The 15,943-nt window shown below is 46.0% G+C and overlaps 2 protein-coding genes across 7 annotated transcripts in view; one reads left to right on the top strand and one right to left on the bottom strand.

The window, feature by feature from the left end:
- Window positions 1–3,358: 3,358 nt before the first annotated feature.
- PSMB4 (proteasome 20S subunit beta 4) lies at window positions 3,359–5,758 on the top strand. Its single transcript, XM_010387163.1, has 7 exons — window positions 3,359–3,546; window positions 3,801–4,007; window positions 4,263–4,409; window positions 4,585–4,666; window positions 5,058–5,174; window positions 5,361–5,449; window positions 5,633–5,758. Exons 1-7 carry the CDS (start codon window positions 3,407–3,409, stop codon window positions 5,643–5,645), a joined length of 795 nt encoding a protein of 264 aa, XP_010385465.1. The 5' UTR covers window positions 3,359–3,406; the 3' UTR covers window positions 5,646–5,758.
- Window positions 5,759–6,540: 782 nt separating this feature from the next.
- Window positions 6,541–15,943, bottom strand: part of POGZ (pogo transposable element derived with ZNF domain) — a 58,511-nt gene continuing 49,108 nt past the window's right edge. For 2 of the 6 annotated variants that reach the window (XM_030937225.1, XM_030937228.1), the window contains 7 exons: window positions 12,794–12,928; window positions 12,511–12,683; window positions 12,205–12,345; window positions 11,371–11,427; window positions 11,043–11,155; window positions 10,417–10,441; window positions 6,541–10,277 (listed from right to left, as the gene is read on the bottom strand). In XM_030937225.1, the coding sequence (XP_030793085.1) occupies window positions 8,618–10,277; window positions 10,417–10,441; window positions 11,043–11,155; window positions 11,371–11,427; window positions 12,205–12,345; window positions 12,511–12,683; window positions 12,794–12,928 (2,304 nt within the window). In that variant the 3' untranslated portion in view covers window positions 6,541–8,617. The remainder of the gene's footprint in view (window positions 10,278–10,416; window positions 10,442–11,042; window positions 11,156–11,370; window positions 11,428–12,204; window positions 12,346–12,510; window positions 12,684–12,793; window positions 12,929–15,943) is intronic. The other 4 variants (XM_030937227.1, XM_030937229.1, XM_030937226.1 and 1 more) reach the window with 2 other exon arrangements.

Below are 15,943 nucleotides of genomic sequence, written 5' to 3'. Positions count from 1 at the left end.
TGAGAAAACTCAAAGTTGCCAAAATAAGGGCAGCTTCCTTCCTTCTTTCCTTCCCTCCCTCCCTCCCTCCCTCCCTCCCTCCCTCCCTCCCTTCCTCCCTTCCTTCCTTCCTTCCTTCCTTCCTTCCTTCCTTCCTTCCTTCCTTCCTTTCTCTCTTTTTTTCTCCTTTCTTCCTTTTTTTCTCTCTCTTTCCTTTCTTTTCTTTTTTTGAGATGGTGTTTCGTTAGCTCTGTTGCTCAGGCTGGAGTGTAGTGGCGCAATCTTGTCTCACTGCAACCTCTGTCTCCTGGGTTCAAACAAATCTCTTGCCTCAGTCTCCCGAGTAGCTGGGATTACAGGCGTGTGCCACCACACCTGGCTAATTTTTGTATTTTTTGTAGAGACGGGGTTTTACCACGTTGGCCATGCTGGTCTCGAACCCCTGACCTCAGGTGATCCGCCCATCTAAGCCTCCCAAAGTCCTGGGATTACAGGCATGAACTACCACGCCTGAGGTGGGCAGATTTCTTGAGCTCAGGGGTTTGAAACCAGCCTGGGCAACATGGTGAGATCCCCCCCGATCTCTACAAAAAAAAAATACAAAAATTAGGCTGGTCATGGTGTCTCACACCTGTAATCTCAGCACTTTGGGAGGCTGGAGTGATAGGATTACCTGAGGTCAGGAGTTTGAGACCAACCTGGCCAATGTGATGAAACCCCGTCTCTATTAAAAATACAAAAAAAAAAAAAAAAAATAGCTGGGCATGGTTGTGCACACCTGTAACCCCAGCTACTGAGGAGGCTGAGGCTGGAGAATTGCTTGAACCAGGGAGGTGGAAGTTGCTGTGAGTTGAGATCGTGCCACTGCACTCCAGCCTGGGCAACAGAGCGAGACTCCCTCTCAAAAAAAGAAACAACAATAACAACAACAACAAAATTTAGCCGGTTGTGGTGCCTGTAGTCCCCAGCTACTCGAGAGGTTGCAGATGGAAGATCACTGGAGCCGGGGAGGCATAGATTGCAGTGAGCCAAGATCACGCCACTGCACTCCAGCATGGGTGACAGAGCCAGACCTTGTCTCAAAAAACAAACAAAAGACACGTAAGGACAGTGTTGAGGATAGTATCCTCACTAGTCTCTGCGGGAGGATGGAATCCTAACTTCCATAACTGCCAGCTAGCAGACATCACTGACCTAAGCACATTTACATTGACTAATTCTGTAAATGTTCACTTCCCTGACTCTAATGACCCTCTGTCTCACCGTCCCCTAACCTCGTTTTCCCTATGAAATACCCATTACTTGTATACAAATTGCAGTCGAGTTCAGTTCATGCTGAACTCTTTTTCCTTATTGCAGTAGTTACTACTGATTGAAATCTGTCCTTTCCACTTTATTGTCTGGCTTTGTTTATCTTTGACAAAGTTCACCAATTTGATTCAAGACACTGTTTCCAGCCCCTGCTATGGAGTTACATTGAGAAGGAAACCTCTGGAATTTAGTTTCACCCCTACACTTTCAGTGGAATTTTTCTGCTTCTTTAGAGGTGCGCAAGGGCCCTTGACAATAAGGAAACTTTCAGACTTGTCCAAGGTCCCACAGAGAGTGCTTGATCCACCCGAGCTATCACACCCCACAGGGTATACACAAGAGTATACATTAATACTTTTTTTTTTGAGACAGGGTCTCACTCTGTTGCCCAGGCTGGAGTGCAGTGGGGCAACCTCAGCTCACTGCAACCTCCCTTTGGTTCAGGCAATTCTCCCACCTCACCCTCCCAAGTAGCTGGAATTACAGGTGTGCACCACCACGCCTGGGTAATTTTTTTTGTTTGTTTTTGGTGTGTGTGTGTGTTTTTTTTTTTTTTGAGACGGAGTCTGGCTGTGTCGCCCAGGTTGGAGTTCAGTGGCCGGATCTCAGCTCACTGCAAGCTCCGCCTCCCGGGTTCACGCCATTCTCCTGCCTCAGCCTCCTGAGTAGCTGGGACCACAGGCGCCCGCCACCTCGCCCGGCTAGTTTTTTGTATTTTTTTTTTTTGAGACGGAGTCTTGCTCTGCCACCCAGGCTGGAGTGCAGTGGCCAGATCTCAGCTCACTGCAAGCTCCGCCTCCCGGGTTCACGCCATTCTCCTGCCTCAGCCTCCCGAGTAGCTGGGACTACAGGCGCCCGCCTCGTCGCCCGGCTATTTTTTTGTATTTTTTTAAGTAGAGACAGGGTTTCACTGTATTAGCCAGGATGGTCTCGATCTCCTAACCTCGTGATCCGCCCGTCTCGGCCTCCCAAAGTGCTGGGATTACAGGCTTGAGCCACCGCGCCCGGCCGTTTTTTGTATTTTTTAGTAGAGATGGGGTTTCACCGTGTTAGCCAGGATGGTCTCGATCTCCTGACCTCGTGATCCGCCCGTCTCGGCCTCCCAAAGTGCTGGGATTACAGGCTTGAGCCACTGCGCCCGGCCTGTTTTTGGTTTTTGTAGAGATGAGGTCTCACCATGTTGCCGAGGCTGGTCTTGAATTCCTGGGTTCAAGTGATTCTCCTGTCTTGGCCTCCCAAAGTTCTGGGATTTCAGGCATGAGCCACCCGGTGGCACCGGGCCCTGATTCCTTTTTTATTCTGACTTCAAGATTCAGTTCTACCGTTATCGGCTGTGTGACTGGGTAAATCACTACACCGCAAGCCTTGGTTTCCTATTTATGAAATGGGTCGAATAATGCCTGCCACGTGGGGCTGCTCTGAGGCGTACAGATGTAAGAGATCCCGTGTCCACTGATATTTTCATGTGGGCTTTTTGATAATGATCCAAAAGGAACATGAGAACTGTGAATTCTCGGCCGGGCGAGGCGGCTTACTCCTGTAATCCCAGCACTTTGGGAGTCCGAGGCAGGCGGATCACCTGAGATCCGGAGTTCGAGACCAGCCCGGCCAACATGGTGAAATCCCCTCTCTACTAACAATACAAAAAATTAGCCGGGCGTGGTGGCTCATGCCTGTAATCCCAGCTACTTGGGAGGCTAAGGCACGAGAATCGCTTGAACCTGGGAGGCGGAGGTTGCAGTGAGCCGAGATCGCGCCACTGCACGCCAGCCTGGGGGACAGAGCGAGACTCCGTCTCAAAAAAAAAAAAAAATTGTGATCAGCGTCTTTTAAGTGGCCACCTCCCCACCCCACCTTCATGCCTCCCTCCTCCTTGAATCGTGTGTTAGAACGCTGTGATCTGGTCCAAACTCCACGGAGATGCGATGTGAAGCGAAGTTGGGCGAGTTCAACTCCCTGTCTCGGTCGCCACCTAGGATTACGGCACGTTCAGCTGCGACCTCATCAACATGGCTGCTGGAATTCGCCTACAGGAAAAAGAAAGAAGTGACACTGAAGGATCACTTCCGCTTCCGTTGGCGCAAGCGCTTTCATTTTTTCTGCTACCGTGACTAAGATGGAAGCGTTTTTGGGGTCGCGGTCCGGACTTTGGGCGGGGGGTCCGGCCCCAGGACAGTTTTACCGCATTCCGTCCACTCCCGATTCCTTCATGGATCCAGCGTCTGCACTTTACAGAGGTCCAATCACACGGACCCAGTAAGTTCTCCGCGCTTTCGCTTGCATAGGGGGAGGGACCATGGGGCCTGGTGCTGCCGGCCGGTTTTGAGAGCCCGGGGAGGTGAGGCGGGGACCCCGGGCGGGGGCGAACGGCAGGGGAGCTCGGGGCGCAGAGTCCTGGAGAATGCAGAATAATTGGAAGGAATTGTAGAAAATCAGAAGCGGAGCTCAGTGCGCTGAAAGAGGGCGCAGGCCATCCCCCCCGCTCAGCTCCCACCGTTCTCACTCTTTAGGAACCCCATGGTGACCGGGACCTCAGTTCTCGGCGTTAAGTTCGAGGGCGGAGTGGTGATTGCCGCAGACATGCTGGGATCCTACGGCTCCTTGGCTCGTTTCCGCAACATATCTCGCATCATGCGAGTCAACAACAGTACCATGCTGGGTGCCTCTGGGGACTATGCTGATTTTCAGTATTTGAAGCAAGTTCTCGGCCAGATGGTGTAAGTCATCCAGAGAACAGGAGAGTGGTTCCCAAGTAGAGAGGGGAGTCCCTGTTTTTTATTCCCTTCGATGGAATGTGGGGACTTGATGTTGCAGCGGGGGACTGGGACAGTTGTTGGAGGTGGGCGATCTAAGAGTGTTTGCAATAAAGTTTTTGGCATTAGGAGGTGTAAAATGGGGGAAGGTGTGTTTTGGGGATGGGTGGAGACCCCGACTTAATTCTCTCCCTTTTCTCACAACCTATTCCTTTTAAGGATTGATGAGGAGCTTCTGGGAGATGGACACAGCTATAGTCCTAGAGCTATTCATTCATGGCTGACCAGGGCCATGTACAGCCGGCGCTCGAAGATGAACCCTTTGTGGAATACCATGGTCATCGGAGGCTATGCTGATGGAGAGAGGTTCATATGAATACAAATAACTTATTTCCTTTACCACCCAACCTAGTACCTGTGTAGTATCTCTTCTGTCTCTTCTCCCCAAGTGAATCCCATTTTAACTCCGACCCCGTGGTCCCCTTCTTCAGCTAAGATGAACCTAAGGTGAAATGAGTTTTGATCCATTGTGTCCTGTTAGCTTCCTCGGTTATGTGGACATGCTTGGTGTAGCCTATGAAGCCCCTTCGCTGGCCACTGGTTATGGTGCATACTTGGCTCAGGTAAGTAGTGAGTCTAGAGGTGGGGAAAAGGGAAGACAAAAGGAAATAGATTAGTGGTTGTCTCCTTTTCTCCTGAAATTCTGATATGAGGGATGGGCTGGGATCCCTATTACTGGGCAGATGGTTTTCTTTGTAGTCTGGGGGCTGTAGGTGTTGACACTGATTCCAGTGACAAGATGGCATGTCTGGGAGTCAGTAGACATGCAAAGAGAGGACACCCTAGAACTTCCTCTTGAAGTGGCTCTTAGCTTATTAGTAAGCAGAGTTCATTCTGGTGAGGCATGAGGCAGAATGTCATCTTTTCACTCTCATGCTTTTTATACCATAGATTTGAGACAACTAGCCTGTTATTCAGCCCAATATCTACCATGGTTTTCCCCAATCTCCCTAGCCTCTGCTGCGAGAAGTTCTGGAGAAACAGCCAGTGCTAAGCCAGACCGAGGCCCGTAACCTAGTAGAACGCTGCATGCGAGTGCTGTACTACCGAGATGCCCGTTCTTACAACCGGGTGAGGGATGTGCTGGGAACCTAATTGGTGGGCTCTGAATCCTTGCAATCCCTGGGTCTCTATGCTTTGAAGAACAGATTGCCTCACTTGTCTAACTCCTATTTTTACCCTGGGGAAGACCTCCACTTGACCTTTCATTTAAGGACTTAAGGGGTGGGCATTATTGAATGCTCTGCTTTTTTCCAGTTTCAAATCGCCACTGTAACTGAAAAAGGTGTTGAAATAGAGGGACCATTGTCTGCAGAGACCAACTGGGATATTGCCCACATGATCAGGTTAGTAATAGGAAAAAAATTGGTGACAGATTTGGGAGGTCTTTGGCTTACACTAAGTTGGGCTTTTCTGGGAGACTCACCCAGGAAAATGGGTGGAGAGGGTTTTGGTTGGACGGTACGGCCCTTTGTAGGAATTGATCCCTTTATGCTTCACAATTTTATTATTCTCTCTTCCTTTTTTAGTGGCTTTGAATGAAATACAGATGCATTATCCAGAACTGAAGTTATACCCTACTTTTAACTTTGAACTTGGCTGGTTGAAAGACAAGACTCTTCTTTTGTAAAGTAAATAAATTCTTCAAAATGCTTGCTGAGTGGTTTTTGTCTGACTGGGTCACACCAAGTGCAAAACTGCTGAGTACTGCTATGTGCCATCTCCCTCCTTGGAGAACCCTTAGGGTCTTGCAGCACATCAAGAATTATCTGCACGATACAGAAAGACACACTAGCGTCATTTGGAGCTGTATTAGAAGCAGAGCTTCCTGTAGAAGCGACTTAATTTTTGTGTGCTAACTGGCTTTTTGTGTTCAAATTCGCCTCCCAAATCTTCCCCCACTACACTGGATTATCAAAGAATACAGATTTCTTAATGTTGGCTGTGATTTTCATTAAAATAACACTTTAAAGATAATCTAGTAGAGCTGTTCTGCCTCAGGTTACCCTCAAGTCAGCTGGGACATCAGCCATCCCTGGAATGGTTCTAAACCTGAATATTTTAGAGACAAAATTCTCAATTCTGTTGCCCAGACTGGAGTGCAGTGGCATGATCGTAGCTTACTGCAGCCTTGAATTTCTGGGCTCAAACCACCTCCTGCCTCAGCCTCCCCAAGTGCTGGGATTACTGGCATAAGCCGTCATGCCCAGCCTGAATTTTTAAAATGAACACTGTAGGTGACTCTGACACATATCCTCTTCAAACTTCTTGAGAAAGAAAATATAGGCAGCAAATTCAAAGTATAGAACTTTAGTGAGAGAACTGAAGGAAAAACCATCCCTCCACTTGCATTGTCCATAACAACAAACTTGTAAAGCAAAAGAAAACAATTGAGCTTTCAACCTGAAACCTCCAAACATTCAGTCTCAACACAGAAAATAGTCAATAAATACATGTTTATTGATTAAACTGAATTATAAAAAACAAAACCAAAAAAAAAAATTTCCTTCTACTACTAAGCCATGCAGGCAGAGTCCACAAAGACAACTTCCTGGCCAAAACCCAGCTGATCCACTGTTGGTATTATGATCTTTAAAAAAAAATTACCCATCAAGAAAGTCAATCGTGTGCAGAGGACAGGAACCCCAGCTCTGCTAAGGCTGTGGCTGCTGCAGAAACTACCAGAGTAGGATTAGGTTGTTGTAGATAGAAGTGACCAATCAGTTCTTGAACTTTCTCAAAGGCAAAGGCTGACTTCAAAGTCCATAGTCAATAAAATGGCATCAGGCAAAAAGCCGGGGAAGAGAAGCCCAGATGGATCCTTAGTTGTTTTCAGATGTCAAGGGTTCACAAAGCTGGCCAAGCTGTTTCTGGAAGGGACTTTTCCAGTTCACTATATTATAGTGTGCTGGGGGATGAAAAAACAAACAAAAAAGCAGGGTGGGGTGGGAGAAATGGGTGGTAACAAATGTCACACCTGTACCACCAGGCCCATCACATCTTGAGCATATTTCCCAGTCTGTGAAAGCCTATTAAACAGGGTCACCTAGAAAAAAAAACAAGTTTATAAATCCATTTCCCCTCATTTTATTAAATGTTCCACTTATGTACATTTTAAAGACGAACCATTTACAAGCTTGTGCAGGTTGCCTCCTTGGCTCACAGGAGGGGAACATTGTTGAAAAGTCTCAGGATAAACAGAAGACTTGGTTTTTTGCTCCTTTTCTCTGTACGGTACAGTACGTTTTGGTTTAAAATCATGAGTACATACAATTTAAAAAATCCCTCATGCAAATTGTAGAAAAAATTTTTTCCTTGAAGCTGGCAGTGAAAAATAAAGATTCATGTCATTTTCTTTGTGCACACCCCTGTGTGCTTCTTCCTATCAGATTCTTCCCTAAGTATTAAGAGAAATAGGGGAAAGCCACAGAGTACGCTGGATTTCAACAAGTGGTCTGTCTTGTCTTTTTGAAGTTCAACACTTCTCGAACAATTAGCTCCTGACTATAGGACCGGCAATCCCTTAAACAGGCATGTTCGCCATTTAACAGGATGAAGTTCAATAAAGTAGGGACTGCCCCTGGGGGCTTACAGGATGAAGACTCAAACTGGGAATGGCTTCCACGCTAAAACTGTTTGATCACCTCAGTACCTCTTGCTTGCTAGTAACACCTATATGATCCTTTGTCCAGAGTGATGGATGGTGTGAGAACAGGGAAAGGGGCCAAGGATCACAAGTGCAAAAAATATTGTTTATGTCATGTTTTGGAGGGAAAGTGGTGAGGAAAAGACAAATCTATTCATTCTGGATAATTAAAGGTGGTTTCATGCATTTTTAAAGCCACAATTTTATATCTAGGGTTGCTGTAGAAACCAACATCTCTGGAGAGGGAAGGCAAGAAAAGGAGAAGGAAGAGAGAGTTCAGTGGGACTTTTTTTTCCATTTTCATTTTTATATAAAAGTGTTAAGACCACAATGAAAAAAGTTTTTATCCATATATATAATAAACCAGTTTGTGAGCTACATAATTTGTCTTTCCCATCTTCAGAAATGTTCTCACATTGACAATGATTAGATAGCATCATGCCCAAAGACAATGGCCACACAATAAAACAAAAAAAAACCCAGAAGTACTATGATACAATCGAGGTAAAAGGGGAAACAAAAAAATTTAACATTCGCCCACAAATTTTTTTTTTTTTTCTTAATTTTGTCAGAAAAATACCAAACACAGTGATTTAAATTTAAAAAAAAAAAAGTCACAAAAACCTGTTTTTAGCAGAAGTGAATGACCAATGGGCCAGCTCCTTGGCTCAGATGTGATTACTATTGGTTTTCCTAATTAATCCACAAATCCACAGGGAAGTGTAAGTCAACTTCAGGGGGGAGTGGTGGTGTAAAATTAAAAAATATAAACCAAATACCCCACCTGGTATGCCCCCTTTTCCCTAAGCCCCTTTACCCTCCCTTACATGTTCCCACCCCCACTCCACACCCCCTCATGACCCCACACTCAAATCTCCATCAGATCTAGGTCAGCTTCTTCAAAGCCATAGAAAGACTCGGTCTCACTTTCACCCTCAAAGAGCTGGTGAAGGCTTTCAGGCTCAATTGTCTCTTCAGGAGATGATCTGGGTCGTGGAGTGGAAGACTCAGAATGTTCCCCACTCAGCTTCAGTTGCTCCTCTAGGGAGGCAATTAGCTCCTCCTGCATGTCAGCATTTCTTGTAGGTGAGTTAATGTTGCCATCAGGGCCAGGCAGAACACTAGCCACCAGGAAGGAGCGCTGAACTAGCTCTGGACAGTCCCCAATGACACCTAGCACTTCACCCAGCCAGACAAGCACCAGCTGAAGCAGGACATCAGAATCACATGCAGTATCTGCCATTTCCCGAGCCTGTTCCTTCCACTTTTTATGCAGGAAGTTCTTGACAGTTCTTTTGATGCATACATCTAATGGCTGAATTTTGGAGCTACAGCCTGCTGGGACCACTGCAGGCAAAGTGCTAGAGGCACTAAGCATAGCCAGTACCTCTTCTGACAAGTGAGTGCGATGACAGTCCATCACAAGCATGCCTTTGCTGCGCTGGCAAGCTGTGTGCTTCTGCCACACTCGAGTTGACCACAGCTCCATTATCTCATCATCACTGTAGCCACTCTCCTTTGCCTCTAGCAATATGGAATCTGGCATGTTAGCAGGCTGATCCATCTGCCCTCTGTAGAAAACCAGGGTGGGAAGGACAGTGCCATCTGCCAGAATGGCCAGGACTACATCACACCAAGGTTCCCCTGTGCCCACTGTCTGCAGGGCATTCTCCTTTCGGTCATCACTGCTCAGCACCTCTGTATCCAGGAACAAGGATATCTCGTCAATAGCCACAATCATAGACAAGGGTAAGTCCTGGTTGTGAATCTGCCGTTGTACAAATTCAATGAAGAGTCCTGCATTCTCTGCCACATCCTTAGGTAGGGTGTGGGCCACAGCTCGCCGGGCATGGGGAGTCAGGTGATGCCGCAGCATGAAACGCACAGCCCACTCATAGGAGATCTTAAACCCCCCTTCCAAAGAACGTCCTATTTTGGTGGCCTTCTGGAACAAGGTCTCCTCATTTACAGGTAGCTGTTGTTCACGCTGGGTTAGCACCCACTCAGCCAGTTTCTCTTCTGCCTCAAAGCTTAGATATTTGCCCTCTAGATTCTCCCCCTGGGAGGCCTGGAAACGTCGAAGCCAACGCCGAATACGTCGCTGGGGATTTCGGAAGTGTTCAGCTGCCTGTTCTGTATTGCAGCATAGAGCAAACAGTACTACTCGAAGCTTCTTCACAGACAGCTGCTCCTTTTTGCCAACCCCACTACCACCACCACCTGATGCTGGTTCAGGTTCCTGGGTGACTGGGCTCCCTTCATCCTGATCATCAACATTCAGACATTCAGCTCCCTCTGTAGCCAATGGTGGAAGGGCTAAAGGCTGTGGGTGAGTGGGGGTTGGTGGTGGGGTTGCAGTTGAGGCTGGTGATGGGAGTGCTGGGGCTAAGGGAGTTGGTAGCTCTTCATGCTCAGCTGGGGTGGCCCCCACAGATTTCACAGTGGCAGCTTTGTTAGTGGGGAAGGAAGGAGGAGGGTACATATTCTTCACGTTCCGGTCATGCACTCGGTCACGAGTCTGGCCATGCCTACAGGGGTGAGGAGCAAAGAGAGGAGGAAAAATCTCAGTTCAACTAGGAAATTGAAATAATAATAAGATAATAATAACAAAGAGTAAACACACTGCAAACCAGAAATTAAATTGTGAGGTGAGTGAGTTTTTGTTACCTTGAGTGAGCTATCCAAGTGAGTCCTATGGAAAATGAAACAATAAAAAAAGTTAGCTCAGTGAAGAAATAAGCCCTCCAAAGACAGTGCCCTGAGATTTCAACTTACTACATAAAAATATGCTGTTCACAGTGACCAACTTTCCCAGTGTGTTTTTTTTTTTTTTTTTAATTGAGACGGAGTCTCGCTCTGTCGCCCAGGCTGGAGTGCAGTGGCCAGATCTCAGCTCACTGCAAGCTCCGCCTCCCGGGTTTACGCCATTCTCCTGCCTCAGCCTCCCAAGTAGCTGGGACTACAGGCGCCCGCCACCTCACCCGGCTAGTTTTTTTTGTATTTTTTTTAGTAGAGACGGGGTTTCACCGGCTTAGCCAGGATGGTCTCGATCTCCTGACCTCGTGATCTGCCCGTCTCGGCCTCCCAAAGTGCTGGGATTACAGGCTTGAGCCACCGCGCCCGGCCACTTTCCCAGTTTTACATAAACTTTAGGTCGGAAGGTTTCCAATTTGGTACAGTACATCTCAACGGTGAATGAATGAGGCCAGGTAGGCATGCTCCTGATGCATACAGTATGAACCTGTATCTTTTTTCCTCCCCTTGCTCAACTAATCCCCATCTCTCCTCCTTACCCCGTGGCAGGATGCTGCTGGATCTGTGAGAGGGGTTGAATACCAAATGCTTGGCCATAGCATCACCCACAGAGGTGACAAAGGTACATGAAGTGCAGGCCAGCTTGATTCCACTAAAAAAGAGAATCGAGAATATGTAAGAGAAATACAGCAGTGACACTTGAGACCATTAAGCTTTGAGGCTTAAGAAAGAAAAGGAATGCCCTCCCACTTTCTCCTTTTTCTGAAATTAATTCACATAACCACCTCTCCAAATAATGAAAAATCTGAAAATTAATTAATGTAAAAACCTGAAAAATTAAGATGCTGCCAGTAAGTTTTTTCTTACCTCACAGAATTTTTAAACAAAGCCAAATACTTGGGGCTCTTCCGTGGAACATGATTGCTGAGAAAGACAAAGAAGTGGTATGAGTTATGGAGTTCTGGTGGCTAAGCTAGAGATCACCAGCCAGTGACAATCCCCCCAACAAAAGAGACGCTTCTTCAGTGCATCCTCATCTCAACCTAAGCCAGTTTTCCTGTCACCATGCTTCTTAAACTTTAATATGCAGACGAGTCACCTGAGGATCTATTAAAATTCACATTCTGATTCAGTAGGCCCAGGGTGGGGCTGAGAGTCAGCATTTCTAACAACCTCCCACCTAATACTACTGCTACTTGGCCCTATGAAATTAGAGCACAGATCATCAAAACCGAAAAAACAAAGCCTCTCACTCTGCTAGGAGAGAACAAATAGCTCTAAGAGTTGAAGGAGGAAACATATTAGGAGCAGGGGAGAAAATGAAATGAGTGCTCAAGAATCTGGCTGGGACCAGGTGCAGTGGCTCACGCCCATAATCCCAGCACTTTACGAGGCTGAGGCGGGTGAATCACCTGAGCTCAGGAGTTTGAGACCAGCCTGGCCAACATGGTGAAACCACATCTCCACTAAAAATACAAAAAAATTAGCCAGGTGTGGTGATGCACACCTGTAATCCCAGCTACTTGGGAGGCTGAAACAGGAGAATCACTTGAACCCAGGAGGCAGAGGTTACAGTGAGCCAAGATTGTGCCATTGCACTCCAGCCTGGGGGACAGAGCAAGACCCTGTCTCCAGAAAAAAAAAGAAGAAAAAAAAGAATCTGAACTCTCAAGCTAAAACACTGGTTAAAAAACAACTTACTTGATCATGTGGTTGGCATAAGCTCGAGAGCAGCAGGTGCTATAGCGACACAGAGAGCAGTGTACGTAAGTAGGGAAATGATTAGGGAAATCTGGGATCTCGAAGCTGCACTCCAGGCATGTCTGCCGGCCCATGACACTCCTGTGGGAAAAAAGAAAGAATTCTCATTACTGCCTCAGGAGTCCCCAAAATGTAGGATTTTCAGACAACAAACCCTGCTAAAAAGCTACCAGATTGCACTGTGTATCAGGAATAATCCTGCCCACCCAGTCCCCACCCGCCCAGCACTTAGAAGAAGGTGCTGACATTTTCCTAACAGCTCTCTTCTGGATGCTGCGCTGGACAGGGGGATAAAGGAAGACAGGCAGAGGGTCCATTGAGGAGGTCAGCGGTGCTGCCTCCTGCAAGGCGCTGGGAGGTGTATCATTAGAGGATACAGGAACAGTTCGTGGCTGCCCTCGGGAAGCCCGGATTGTCACCTGAGAACCAAGGGAAGTAACAATGAGACATAACCCACACTGAATTTCAGAAGACTGAAAATCTCTATTCCTCCCTCCCTGAGCCTATAAGACACTGGTAAACTCTTTACCTTGGTGCCTGGCTTCAAGCCCTCCAGCTGCTTGGGTTTACGGAAGGTTTTATGGTGTTGAAGCTTGTGTTCAATTTTGTCCTTGGCAAAGAGAAACTGCAGCCGGCATTTGTTGCAGTGATAAACATTTCTCTTCTGAAGTGGGGGAGGGAAAAAAAGAGACAAAATCCCTTAAAGGTTCCTAATAAATTTTCTTCTTTGAGGAGAAAGCAGATCAATGTCAACCATATCATTCTTCCCACCTTTCTGTTGATAATTTAAGACAGTAAGAAAGAAATATGCAACATGACCACAAAACCTACCACTGAGAATCATCACCTCCCATGATCTCAAAGAAAGATGGTAGATTCTAGTCCAGGATGACTAAGTTCTCAAATCATCCGTTCCTGACTTGTTTAACAATTTGAATGAGTGATGTAACCTTTATTTGTATTGTATCTTTACATTGCTGACAACTGGACATTCTTTTATTTAAAAAAGGACAATGTACATAGTAAAGTCGTACTTTTTTTTCTGTACTCTTCTAACTTTGCTTTCAACTCCGACACTCAGTTCCCTTCCATACAAATGACTTATTACCGGTTTCCTGAGGATGCTTTCGTGGGCAGTCTACACATGTAACTGTATCACAAATACATTCATATCCAAACATTACCTGCCCCGCCCCCCTTTTTTTGACACAGGGTCTCTCTCTGTTGCCCAGGCTGGAATGCAGGGGCATGTTCACAGATCACTGCACGTCCCAAGTAGCTGGGACTACAGGCATGTGCCACCATGCCTGGCTACTTTTTGTATTTTTTGTAGAGACTGGGTGTCACCATGTTGCCCAGGCTGGTCTTCAACTCTTGGGCTCAAGTGATCTACCCACCTTGGCCTCCCAAAGTGTTGGGATTATAGGTGTGCACCACTGTGTCTGGCCCCCCCTTTTTTCCCTTTCCTTTTTGTAGAAATGTTGTCTCACCATGTTGCCCAGGCTGGACTCCACCTCCTGGGCTCAAGTGATCCTCCCACCTCAGCCCTCTTTTTTTTCTCCTTTTAATACAAATGATAGCACTTATCTTGCTGTTTTCCCATGTAACACATCAGTATATACAGATATGTCTCCTGGTGAAACCATTTTGAGGATTCAGTCTGCCTAGTATTGAAGTTCTTCAAAAATAGAACCCATGTCTATGATTTTCTTTAGTACGATAACAACTTTAGGCTGAGAGACAATTTCCACGCCCCTATTTGGAAATATAGTTGTGGTAGACGATCAGCAGTCACTACTGTGCAAAGGAGACTATGAGCGTAATAGGGTGCATATGTTTGTGTGCATATGTATGTGACTATTAAGCACACATTCTCCATTTTGAATCCTCTCTTATATACCTTTCACTCTCCTCTAGTGGCTCTCTTCTTGTAGTATTTTAAAACGAAGTCATAGCTTTTCATCTTATAAAGTAAATAAACAAAAGCAACAAGAAATTCTTCTTTGCCACTTCTTCCTCCGGATTTACCTACCCTGGGTGTCCTCCCTTTTTATAAATAAACTTCTTTAAATACATCATCTTCATTTCCTTACCTCTCATTCATTTGTTCTGCTGAAATCTAACTTCTACCCTACCAACCAACAAAATGGCTCTCATCAATGTTGCTAAATTAAAGGCCTGTTTCTAAGTCCTTATGTTGCTTGACACCTTCCTGTAACATACGACATTTTGATCACACCCTTTTCTTTAAAACACTTTCTTCTCCCCAGTTTCCTTAATGTCAAGACTCTTCTGGCTTTCCTCCTAGTACTATGGTGGTTGCTCTACAGATAAGAGACTTCAAATATCCTAAGCCTTCTCTTATTCTCAACAGGGTTGGGGGGCCCATGGCATTTAAGTTTAAAATCTACAGGATTTATATAACGCTGATACCTAAATATCTTTTCTGCAACCCAGAGTTCTCTCCCAGGCTTCACATCTATTATCCAACAGCTACACTTGACATCCACAGATGCTGCTAACTTACAATATCCAAACTCATGATCTCCCCCCTCACAAATATACTTTCTCTATTGTTTCTATCTCAGCAAATAGTTCCCTCATTCACCCAGCTGCCCAAGACAGAATCTTAGGCACTGTTCTTAACTACTGCATTGCTACCTTCACCTAATCCATCTCTACATCATAAATATCACAAATCTTCTGAATATCTCTCAACTCTACCCTCTTTGTCTTCATTTCAAAAGCCAATAGCCGGTATCCTCTCTCACCTGAACTACTGAAAAAAGCCTTCTACCTGGTTTCCCTAACTGTAGTCTCAATCTCCTTTAATCCATTCTCTGCAGTACAAGCAGTATAAAATCTTTTTTTTTTTTTTTTTTTTGAGACGAAGTCTCACTGTGTCGCCCAGGCTGGAGTGCAGTGGCGCGATCTCAGCTCACTGCAAGGTCCGCCTCCCGGGTTCACGCCATTCTCCCGCCTCAGCCTCGGAGTAGCTGGGACTACAGGTGCCTGCCACCACGCCCGGCTAGTTTTTTTTGTATTTTTAGTAGAGATGGGGTTTCACCATGTTAGCCAGGATGGTCTTGATCTCCTGACCTCGTGATCCACCCGCCTCAGCCTCCCAAAGTGCTGGGATTACAGGCTTGAGCCACCATGCCTGGCCGCAGTATAAAATGTTAACTAAATCTGAACACATCACTCCAGGGCTTAAAACCCCTTTAATGGCTTCCCAATGACTTCTTTTCATGGCTTAAAAGACCCTCCATGATCTGTCCCTGCCTAACTTCCAACTCCTCTGTCTCTTACACCCTACACTGAATCTCTCTCTCAATTTCTTGAACCTCCATAATCTTGCTTTGTGCGTTGGGCACACTGTTCTTCATCTTATTTCATCTGGCTCATTCTTATTCATCCCTCAGGTATTGAACAACACTTCTTTCTGGAAGCCTTACTAGGCACCCAGAATAGCTATGTGATTTTCTATATCCTATACTTTCCCCAACACAGTACTCTTCATGTTTTATTGTATTGTTTGCCTTGTTTACCACTAAATCTCTAGCATCTAGACTGGTACATGGCACATAAATGAATTCAATCAATTTCTGCAAACATATGCATATTACAATCTCTGCCCAAATTATTTGCCTAGCTCAGCCCTGGCCCCAGCATCCATGTT

The sequence above is a fragment of the Rhinopithecus roxellana genome, chromosome 8 (genome assembly GCF_007565055.1).
Source record: "Rhinopithecus roxellana isolate Shanxi Qingling chromosome 8, ASM756505v1, whole genome shotgun sequence".
Lineage (NCBI taxonomy): Eukaryota > Metazoa > Chordata > Mammalia > Primates > Cercopithecidae > Rhinopithecus > Rhinopithecus roxellana.
Note: the sequence above shows the minus strand (reverse complement) of the source record. Positions and strands in the feature narration are given on the sequence as shown.

What these genes read in the sequence shown, in the direction of transcription:
- PSMB4 (XM_010387163.1), top strand. Translation starts at nt 3,407, where the DNA reads ATGGAAGCGTTTTTGGGGTCGCGGTCCGGACTTTGGGCGGGGGGTCCG. An exon ending in CAAGTTCTCGGCCAGATGGT is followed by an intron (nt 4,008 to 4,262) that starts GTAAGTCATCCA and finishes ATTCCTTTTAAG; the next exon opens with GATTGATGAGGAGCTTCTGG. An exon ending in GGCTATGCTGATGGAGAGAG is followed by an intron (nt 4,410 to 4,584) that starts GTTCATATGAAT and finishes GTGTCCTGTTAG; the next exon opens with CTTCCTCGGTTATGTGGACA.